This window comes from Zootermopsis nevadensis, unplaced genomic scaffold, assembly GCF_977971745.1.
Source record: "Zootermopsis nevadensis isolate Lab colony 2312 unplaced genomic scaffold, Znev_1.0 Znev_ptg000010l, whole genome shotgun sequence".
NCBI classification, from domain to species: domain Eukaryota; kingdom Metazoa; phylum Arthropoda; class Insecta; order Blattodea; family Termopsidae; genus Zootermopsis; species Zootermopsis nevadensis.
In genome coordinates this window covers 20,926,496-20,938,170 of record NW_028259142.1, presented here as the reverse complement: position 1 = coordinate 20,938,170, position 11,675 = coordinate 20,926,496, and the positions used below count along the sequence as shown (strand labels likewise).

Here is an 11,675-nt window from a genome sequence, read left to right as displayed (position 1 = left end):
AGGTGGTAATTTCGGTCAAATATATATAATATGCCACGGTGGTCTAGCGGTTAGAACGCTGGCCTTGTAATCCTGGGGTCTCGGGTTCGATTCCCGGCGGTGTCCGAATTTATAACTTGTGTTGGGCAAGGCCGTGGTCTAGGCAACACGGAGTTTTCCTCCGTGGCATCCCAACAATTACTCCATTCACACACAGAAGAAGGCAATGGCAAACCACTTCTGGATCATCTGCCAAGAACGTATATGAACAGGTCCCAGTCCGAGAAAAGGATGGAAGGATCCTGTTCATATGGACCTGTCGTCACACAGAACACTAAATAAATAAATAAATAAAATGACGATTCATAAGTGACAGCACAACCGCCTCGTTCACGGTTGTGTTTATGCACGGAAAAGTTTTAAGTGGTCATATTTGTTACATCGCGGAGTATGTCCCTCGCTCTTTCGCGGTCTGCGCCTCAGTTGATTACCAGCGCTCTGAAGAAAGGTCTCAAGACAGCGCTTGACTTACTCGGACGTTGACCATTTCACGAAGAGAGACACGATGAATTCTGCCGCGGAGTCGTACGAAGGCAAAGCAAGGGGAGATCATGTCTTCTGTCATCTCATCCGCCGCGCCTTTTATGTACCTCAGTCACCCTGACGTCGATGTCGTCCCAATAAACACCAACAAAAATTCTTTCATAGTTATTAATCAATAATTATACACATTACGTACGTCTTGTGGTCCCCCTAGCCTAGGGTCTTATCATCGCTTTTTTATGTTTCACGGAAGTTTTCAGCAACTCAGCTTCCTCGAAATTCGAATGTGATGTTCAGCTATAAACTTCAGAATTTCGCTCAGACCGAACACAATTATTTAAATTCTCGAGATTACTGTCACATGAACCCTAAGAAACCATGTAAGAACTCGTGAGTGCATTTGTGTGTACAGTAAATCATGCTGAATATGAATCAGGCCCCGTCTACAGTCATTTCCGACGGGCTGTTCAAATATTCTTTGATTCGACGTCATCCGTTGACCCTACGACTGTAATAACTATGATAACGCATCGCGAACACAGGACATCTAATTAGCCAAGAACGAGGTCCCATACACAGGATTATTGCCTTTCCTCATATTATAATTGTCTTAATTATCATCTCTTCGAATCTTTGCCATGTTTCTCCGCGCAGGTGTTTTGAACACTTTAGAATCTCCAAGAAAATCCTGATCCATTTGTCTCGTTAAGAAATAATAACGCCACGTGGTCTCTTTCTGCCTTCAGGTCTGAAGGCTTCAGCCAACATCGACAATATTAAAGTGGATTTTTAAGAAATATGACGTGTAAACACGCCTAGTAAGACGCACGCCGCAACCCTCACAACTCCAATCGAGTCGCTGCAGTTCCGTTCAGAGCGTCAGGCTCCTGCTGGAGCATTAATCTTTCCGCAAAACGAGAGAAGGAGAGAATAAGAAAAAGGACATATGTCACCAACCAATAGAGACACCCAGCACCGCCTAGAGCCCCCTCCCCGTTGCCCAGCACTCTGCTCCCTACGGTAACCTGTCGTAAGGATGAAAATTGTTTCAAACGACAAGAAAACAGTTTCTAAAACTAGTATCCTGGCCAAAGGCGATTGGTCTAAGTCCATTGACACAAACTTATAATAAAATCCAATGTTATGACGCGAAGGTTTGTCGCGCGGTATGTCACGTGCTGTGTGTGTGTGTGCTGAGTGCGTGAGTGCGTGTCGGTGTAACGCGGCTCCAATGTCGTCTCCGAAGACTTTCGTCGCTGGAATCCTCCAGTCTGAGATCTGTGTCTTACAGAGTGTGAACTTGGCGGGTGCCAACCTGTTGCGCGGATCCTAGATAATCTGTGACACTTGTGACGCACGTGTGTTGCGGGTCTGCTGATATTGACGTCGAATGGAATGAAGTGTCTCGTCATTTGATTGCGACAGATGACGGTCCAGTGATGTTATTAAATTGGAAGCTGTGTTGTGAGTGACGTGTGCAATCAAGCGGAACGAAAGATGCGAATCGGTAGAGAACGGGGTGTTTCGGGATAAGGTACCGCCGCGTGGGGATTAATGTGACACCAACAGAGGCATTCTGGTAGAATTATTTTTAATAACATTCTCGCAGGAAACATTATACTTTGATATATTTTTGTGGCCAAAGTTAAAAAGTGAATTTTTGTATCGTGGATTCAAATTAAAGACATAACTGAACGTACACGATCCGAAACAGACGTTAGTGTCATTAACTGTGAGACGGAAAGTCAAGATTTCTCTTTTACTCCATCGTATCCGAATGTTCACTTCGCGTTGAAATGCAGGAACCAAACGTGGCCCAGACGTACTCGCCCCTCAACAACACGTACAACAGATCCTTCATATTCCAGCCCGCCCCTCCTTCAACCGCACCCCGAGCGCCCCACTGGGACGCTCAGTGGTCAACATACCTCCATCAGCCCTCGGACACATTCCTTGGATACCCTTCCTTCCAGTTCCCTGACCCTTACCAGCTGGCAGGCACCGTGTGTCAAAAGTTCGAACTGAGAACCAGTTCAAATGAAGAACCCATCAGTGGCGTCGATATGTTGGAAGAGGACATCCCGTTGCCAGGTAACTGCGGGGACGTGTTTGATAAGAACATGCAAGGAAAATGTACATTCCAGGAACTGAACTTTAATATGTTTGACAGTCAAGACACTCTGAATGCTGACACGCGTAGGAGACACCAACATCAGATCTACGAGAAGTTCGAGACGCCAGCGCTGTTTACAGCGGAATCTGAGGAGACCGCCCGACAGAATTCGAGAAGGTGCAATCAGAATCCCCAGAAATGCGACGCAAATCAGCAACAAATTGCAGACCATTTGAGAGGAGATTCCGCACAATTCGAAGACGGCGCCGGAGCGGATTCCGAGACAGATCAAGAACTCGACGGCTTCAACTTTGAGAATGACGGAACAATGTTGCAGGAAGACGGAAGTGGTTCTCGCCAACAGATGACAGTCGGTGACATCAAATCGATGACGCCGCTAAGCCACGGAGACGACCCCTTCGTCGATGCAGAGGCCGTCGGCCGCAGGACAGCGGGTACAGAGAGGGAATTTCTGCAGCAAAGACAAACACCGGCCTCAGTCTCTCAGAGCGGATCTGGTGAGTTTGTACGCCCACTGACTGTTCACAGTTCTTCCTTTGGTGAGGCGACTAGTACGAAGATGGTTGCCTTCACGGATGTACGGTAGATATTTACGACGTTTCGGAGAAGCTTACTGCCTTTATCAGTAATTATATGGAGGCAGAATAGCCACGGTGGTCTAGCGGTTAGAACGCTGGCCTTGTAATCCTGGGGTCTCGGGTTCGATTCCCGGCGATGTCCGAATTTATAACTTGTGTTGGGCAAGGCCGTGGTCTAGGCAACACGGAGTTTTCCTCCGTGGTATCCCAACAATTACTCCATTCACACACAGAAGAAGGCAATGGCAAACCACTTCTGGATCATCTGCCAAGAACGTATATGAACAGGTCCCAGTCCGAGAAAAGGATGGAAGGATCCTGTTCATATGGACCTGTCGTCAGACAGAACACTAAATAATAATAATAAGTTGTATATATTTGTAAGACTTGTATATATTTCCTACAAGGGACTCAGTATATTCGTTTCGTTGTTTCAAGAGCCGGGCGATTAAGCCGAACGCTAAAACACCCGCTCAGCCGTGACATCGGCCAATTCCGTGCCCGCAGATAAGCGCCGTCTCCCCCCTTCATTATCCATCAGTGGCTTCGCCTGATGGATTGCCGCATTACTAATCAATCACATGTGAAAATGGCCTCCTCGTGTGTTCATGATAATCGCTTCAGGCACTCGTCCTATGACGTCTCTCGCATTGATGTAAAAATACGCCTTTCGCCTCAGGCACACAGTGAACTGATGTAAGTTTAAAAGGGGTGGGACACCTTTTTTGGATTTCATCCAGCGTCCAGATATTTTGGGCTATCAATTCAAGGAGTATGAGATGGGCGGATGTGTAGCGCGCAATATTTTAGTCTGACAGCTTAAGAGATTAAACTACTTCAGAAGCATAAACGTAGATAAAAGTATAATATTAAAATGGATCGTAATGAAATAGGCTGAGACAGATGCGTCCTTCTCTAAATGCATTCAGGTCGCGCAGTTTGTGAAAAGGACGAAAGTTATGAATTACATTTTCATAAAACTGAAGAAGCTAGGAGAAAAAAAACAAACGAATCCTAAACTTTATGAATTCGTAAACTGCAAGTGCTCACTGACACGGAGAGGCTCAGTGCAGTGGCAAGTTTGGTCACCCCTGTCGTATACTAAAACGTAAAAATAAAATATCGACGCAAATCCAGGTTTCGTAAAAAGCCCAAACATTCTACGTACTGAAATTGTAACTGTGCTGATCTGATTTCAGCCGAGTGACCGGTGGCGAGGTGGTGTTCCTCAGACTGTGGTCCGCGAACTGATTAAGTGAAATGATGAAAAATATTAATTTAAACCTTGCGCCTACCTTCAGAAACAAATACGTCACGTCCATTTATATTCTTCGCCAGTCTGTGTAACTAACTAACTAACTGCATGACACTGAGACCTTCTTCTGGATCTAACAGTACGCTCGACTAATAATTCGACGCTCCTTTCACGGGATCAGAAGACTCATCACTGCCACTGGTCCAGATTCCGAACGAGATTCATTTAAAGCACACCTCCAAGTTCCAATTCCATAAAATCCACTTTAATATTATCCCCCCATCCGCGCCTAGGACTCCTGAGGAATCTATTTCCTTCAGACATTCAAACGAAAGTTTGTACGCGTCTCCTATCTCCTCATGCGCGCTACATTCCCTACCCATCTAACCCGCCTCTATTTCATTATCCTAATTAAATCTTAATAAATTTGTGGTCAATCTTTCTGAAAGGAACCCACGAAAGTATTCGCGCTAAACTAGAATGGAAATAACAAAAGAAGTTTGCATGACGCAAAGCTCCGTTGCTCAGTAAACGCATATTAACCCTTTGAAGACGAAGATCGTCTGAATATTATTTACGAATCCAGACCGTACCGCGAAGAAAACACTTCACTTAACCATTACGAAAATCAGCTGGTTAACCATTTGAAGACGAAGCTCGTCTTCATAATATTTACGAATCCAGACCGTACCGCGAAGAAAACACTTCACTTAACCATTAGAAGTCGAATCAGGCGGTACCACGTAAGATTTAACAAAAGAACATCCCGGTCGAAGCCTTAAACATCGGTTTGTCGAAATCTGGCGAAAAAGGGGCCGAGTAGCAGCCTGAACCCTGAAGTATTATTCACATGTCCACCGTTTGCGACGACATGGAACAAGGCCGATCGTATGTGGAGGATTTCTTCACTCGAAATTAGATTAACGTGACCAGGTGGATTTATTCCCGATACGCACAGAATAAAGAGCTCTATGGATATGTATACGCGATTGGCGTACGCACTACATACAAAGACAAAGTCCTCCTGATGGCTTCCACTGGCAGCGCGGAAGCGAGATAAATCTTATCCCGCAAGATGACAATATTTCATTTACAGCTTCTTCATAAGGAATGGTATCCACTGGTGACGTCAGCATCAATTTCTTTCTTCAGTCTCGTAAAGTCCTGGCGCGTTTAATTTGTGGCCCACGAAATTCCGCTTAGTGAACTGTTGAAGCCTTCGTTCTTCCTTGCCCTCAGAATTTCCACAGAGGGTTGGTCTGTCGGCACACGAAACGAAACTTCCTTCCCTGAAGAGAGGGATGTTTTTAGTGTTAAAGCTGGCATTATGTTCGGTTCTGTGCATATTTATTCTGCCAGCTACCAAAGATTTAACTGGAAGAAACTTCAGGAAACATGACAAAGATTTTTGGCCTTATTAATATTCAAACTAACTCAAAACTTGGAGAGTTTCTCTTTCTATCGGCCTGTCGCATGTTACCATCCTTTGCACCATTTAAGCCTGGCGATTTTTTAATATGTCAGTGAATTATGAATCACCCTGTATTTATCACAACTTACTTTCTCTGTGATAACAGAGTCAACTGTCTCAAAGCGTCATCGCCAAACAACGATTCTGAGTCAGTTCTATCCAATTTCGATCCTCAACGCCCTATCTTCGTAAATTCAAACTTAGTGTCATTATCCTATTGCTTCGTTGTCTACCAAATTGTCGTCTTCCACGAAGATTCCAACTATTAGACATTAAAATCTTTATACTAACATTTTGGAGTAGGGGAAATCGATTGTATTCTATTATAAAATATCATTGAATCGAAATTGTGACTGCCAATTTAGTAAGATATTTAATATATTTAAATGTTGTTTGCAACAATAAATCGATAATTAAATCGTTTACCGGAAGAATGTTTTGCCAGGAAGAAATTACAATGACTTCGTTGTGTGTAAAGAGAAGTTTTCAATAACGTATGAAATTCTGAAGAAGGATAAGATCTGGAAGGTCGATATATTGACTTAGAATTTAGGGCTGGATGACAAGTTTTGAGGTTATGTTCTCAGAATCGCAGAATACTAACAGCGGAATCACTTAGTTCCAAAGATGAAACCATAAAAATATACATTTCAAGATAAAGGTTACGAGTCTTAAGCAGAAATCAAATAACTACGGAATTTATTGTATATTTGAAACAAACAGATCGGCTAACAGGAGTGGTTAATCTCAGCTGTGTTATCTAAAATGTAAAAGACGCTATTGAGGTTGGTTGTGATTCACTTGTTCTCTGTTGCGTAGGGGGCGCAGTGTGTACGCCGACAGTCTTCTGTCATCGCCTTACTTCAATAAGGCAGTGTGTTCAGCTGTAACATGCTGACGGCTGAGAGAGTCACACAAAGATTGAGTGTAAACAAGGCCAGAATGTTTACGATAGTATCACTGCGATACAAAACAGGTCACGTGACACGAAAGTACGACAAAGCCACGAGAAGTAAAAAGACTTCATGTCTAGTCCTTGTCAAAATATAAACTCGCAGTGGAAGCAGCCCCGAGGGGAAGGGGGGGGGGCTTATGGCGGCTACACAGCACGTTACTTAACCCTTTGAAGCCGAAAATCGTCTGAATATTATTTATGAATTCAGTCCGTACCGCGAAGAAAACACTACACCTCACCATTACGAAAATCAGCTGGTTAACCCTTTGAAGCCGAATCTCGTCTTCATAATATTTACGAATCCAGACCGTACCGCGAAGAAAACACTTCACTTAACCATTAGAAGTCGAATCAGGCGGTACCACATAAGATTTAACAAAAGAACATCCCGGTCAAAGCCTTAAGAAGCTTAAGTATGTTCAATGAGAACAGCGTGGACCACGAATTATCTATGCGATTCAGAGACGTGTATATTTGTATATAATTTTCACTGATGTACAGTAACATCAGATTTTGTGTCACAGAGACGCAGAAGACGGAGCCGAAAGCCCGAAAGGAGCGCACAGCCTTCACTAAGCTCCAGGTCCGTGAGTTGGAGGCGGAGTTCGGACATTCGAACTACTTGACGAGGCTCCGCAGGTACGAGATCGCCGTAGCGCTGGATCTCACGGAGCGACAGGTGAGTGCCATCTTGTTACAGATAAACAAAATGGCTGCCCGAATCTTTGGCTGAGCGTCACAGTATTGTTATACGATACATCCCACGAAAACTGTCACTACATTAGAGGAGCAACATTTCATACCACGCAGTTCGAATGTTGCGCCCTCCTGTCTGTCATCTGTCTATAATTAATGTCATTCATAAAAATCTAATAAACTGTTTGAAAATCTGAGAACTGCAAGTTCTCGCGGCGAGAAGTATAAAGGACGTTACTTAGTGTAGACCAGAGTTTCATTACCCTGATGAAGGAAGCAGTAAGTCCCTCTGTAACATCCGTGACGATGCAATATTCTTAACAAGACCGTAATTTACCTGGTAATTCACATAACAAGATCGGTTAGGGACGCTGATAAGAAGTATTAGTACTGGCCAAGAATTTTCGAATTGTGTTCGTCCTCAAGCCTCAATAACATCTTACGTACTCCCATTCAATGTCCAAATCTTTCTCTCTTCATTGGTTGCAGCAAAATTACGGTCTGCGGAAATATGGCGCCCTTGTGACAAAATGTTATTCATGGGTTTCAGATCTGTGGGGAAATATTCTCTGTTCCGCTGCTTCAGAGCCGGGGACCTTAACAGATCTGATTTTTGTTTGACAGGTGAAAGTTTGGTTCCAGAACAGACGTATGAAGTGGAAAAGGACTAAAGGCGGACATGACAGAGGAGGGCGAAGACAGTCGGCAACCTGCAGGAAGAAGACTCTGGTTGCGGGTGACACTCCGGACCAATAATCCTTAACATGAAAACGTTCGCTTCTGTCTCTAAACTAAAGATATCTCCTTGATATAGAATGGTCGAAAGGTCACGCAACCACAGGTATATTTTGGTTGATGATTGTAATTTAACAGAATTCTATTGGCTTATTAAACAAATAAAATGTCGATGTGACTACATTAAAGTCCACGCAGGTCGCGTCATGTCGTAACCTGCTCGCGCCAGACCGTCAGTTGTCTCTCAACAGTCGAAGTGCTAGGATGTCTTTTTCACAAGAGCAAAGAGTGTTCATTGTCGAACGCTGCCTGGCGTCTCGTTCTTAATTAACTTGTCAGAATGAATTTAGGGACACGTCTCCCGATTCTCCTGTGCCAAACAGATCCACAGGATCTCGTCTGGTGATAAGAATAATAAATGCATTAATCGCTGAATGCGATGGCGATTTCAAGCACTTCGCATGACAATGATTCTTTTGTTTCCTCGTGTAAATTCAATTTATTTTTTGACAAGTATAACACGTGTCACGAACGGGTTTCGTGACTTTTCGATCACCCTGTATTTGATGAATGCTTAAAGAAACGCAGAGGGCATACGTCCTTTGTGTGTGTCCGAACATTAACACTTGTTTTATCATAGGCTATACGTTCAATACCGCGAACAAAGACAATACTCAGCGACGCTGTTGAGACCCTTATGAAAAGTCATGTACTCTTTTGCCTTCAAGGGTTCTTGGCACAGAAACCAAAGTTTAACAACAGACACGTATGACGTAATTGCAGTTTGTTTAACTACGTCAAGTTTTCGGCTCAGTGTTAAAAATTAGGGGAGACTGTGACACGTTGGGACAATTCTAGTGATCGACTTTTCCTACTTGCGAGAATTAGTTTAAAACACCCAATTTTTTTACTGTTGGATTACTTATTTATTATTGAAAAATTATTTTCTACTTGCTCTGAAATCATTAAAAATTGACTAAAACAGAAAAAAAAAATATAGACGATAATTAAGTCTCTTAATGTACAACACATTATTGTGTATTACAAAATAAGAAATCTACAGCAAATGTCACTTGGATAAGCAATGAATAAAGACGTTGAAGTTTCTTTGTACTTAATAAATTAAAAATCTGAACATTTATTATTTTTCAACAAGAAATTATTTGGAAGTCCCCAAACCTTCCAATTAATTCCTTTAAAATTAATTTTCCACCTGATAAAGGTTATAAGCTTAATGCCAATTTGTCTTCCACATATTTGTCCACGACACTTTAAATAAAAGCTTCTACATCTTCATCAGTTGATACACGTGATGAATATCCTTCACCGTCTAATCGCCCTTTGTAGTCCGAACCTTCGTCTTCGTTTCCATTTGAGACTTCAGGCTCTCTCAGGATCTCTTCTTGAATCTTGCGCCGTGTAGTCTGATAGAAGTTTACCGACGTTTCGGAGGAATTCCTGCTACCGGTTCTCATGGAAACGACGAAAGCTAAAGATGGAGGATACGTAGGACGTCGTAAGGAGTGGAAACAGAGAAATTCAGTTTGGGACACGTCATCTTCCTCAGACGCCGAGGTCTGGAGGAGGCACCCGCTGCTCGCTGTCACCACTGGAGCGTGCAGACCAGAACAAATGAGCCGTGCAGTGGCACGCGGAACTGTCACTTCGCATCTCCTTCTGATAAAATCATCACCGACTTCACAGCGAAATGAAATGCACTGCTGTGAAGAGCGAGGCGGTTTGTTTCAGACCGAAAACAGAATGCACAAATACGTTGGCCATTGCCACGAGAAACCAAGAAGTTTTGGCTGTCAGGCATTTCAGAATTCTACACATGAAAGGAGACACAGATCGATCGCTTTTATATATATTTAACCATAAATGTGTGCGTGTACGTACGTAGTTACTACATGAAGAATTCTAAATTTAAAATAAAATTAAATATATTTAAACTGTTCTAAACTAATTTCCGAACTTCTGAGACAAAGCCAAAGTTCCTTATTCCGTCCGCCTGTGTTCAAACACCACGTACGTATTTCAGCTGTCGCCATGTTAAATTACTAACCTCAAATAAGATTGCACGTGATTGAATGAACAAAATAAACACTTCTGGTTTGTGAACATTTGTTATACTGGTTTGCCTCTTTGAAGTCAAAATTCGTATAAATATTCAGTCCCTAAGACAAATAAAACAGCGAATGTCAATTACAATGACCAGTTCAAGAGGGGGAAAAGCTGCTTTCTCCAGAAATCATACGAAACTCACAAAAACACTGACAAAAGGCAGAGTTGCTTACTATTAAAACAGGTGGTATATTGTCACAACTGATCTTTGAAAAGTTAAGGATCAGAGACCTAGTGATTAGCTGATTCCCCATCTAAAGGTACAATACAAGGATTCAGAATCACAGAACACCAGACGGCCTAACGCGTCGTAGCTGAAACAACTTGCAGTATGGGACATAATCAAAATAGAGGAAGGGTGACGAGTAAAGTCGGCTGTAGGACAGCAGAGCGTGAGGTCTGCATGTGTCAAATACATTATCTTGAATGTAAGTGTTTTGGGCTAGACATATAGCATGCATGAGGTAAGAATTGCATAAAAAATTTACCGGAAAAATCTGAAACTATGAGTAGATAATATTAAAACGGATTTGAAGAAAATAGTGTGAGGATATGGACTAGATACATCGCAATCAGGACAGGGATTTCTTGAACCAGCCGAGAGAATATCAGCTTCTCAAGAAAGATTCGTCCCGATCGAGTTAACTAGTTCCCTAGACCACAGCAGACTTTGCCTCTAGAACCACGCAGACGATAAAAGTTTCTGGCTGAAGAAGTAAATCTCCGCGTTTTAAATGTCAGGATTCTTAATTCTATTCCGACAGTTGCCGAAGCGTCGATGATCACTAAACCTCCCACAAGTTTAACCCAAGCGCTATCTCGCGTCTGCACAATCATCTGTTCTCAGGATCAAGACTGCAAATCTGACGTCAAAGCATCTGTCTTACGTACACATAAAAAAGAAAGTTTGTACCCAGGCTGAAATGAGTCATAATTCTGTTACAGCCTTGTGCGCTGTCTTCAACGAACGCTGGTTCGCACCTCGCTACATAGCCTTATATTTCAAACACCGAGACTTGCTAACTCGTGGTTTTCATCAGCCTCTCCAAGCGAAATTTTGTGACAGAACTCAGCCACAAGAAATAGTCACGACTAATTTTAAAGAAGCCACGCTGGCCTTGTAATCCTGGGGTCTCGGGTTCGATTCCCGGCGGTGCCCGAATTTATAACTTGTGTTGGGCAAGGCCGTGGTCTAGGCAACACGG

At 42.9% G+C, this 11,675-nt stretch overlaps 1 protein-coding gene across 1 annotated transcript; it reads left to right on the top strand.

Moving 5' to 3' along the window:
* The first annotated feature begins 1,676 nt into the window (after positions 1 to 1,676).
* On the top strand, positions 1,677 to 9,452 carry btn (buttonless). The gene is made up of 3 exons (XM_022063547.2): positions 1,677 to 3,153; positions 7,440 to 7,594; positions 8,236 to 9,452. Exons 1-3 carry the CDS (start codon positions 2,319 to 2,321, stop codon positions 8,365 to 8,367), a joined length of 1,122 nt encoding a protein of 373 aa, XP_021919239.1. The 5' UTR covers positions 1,677 to 2,318; the 3' UTR covers positions 8,368 to 9,452.
* The last annotated feature ends 2,223 nt before the right edge of the window (positions 9,453 to 11,675 follow it).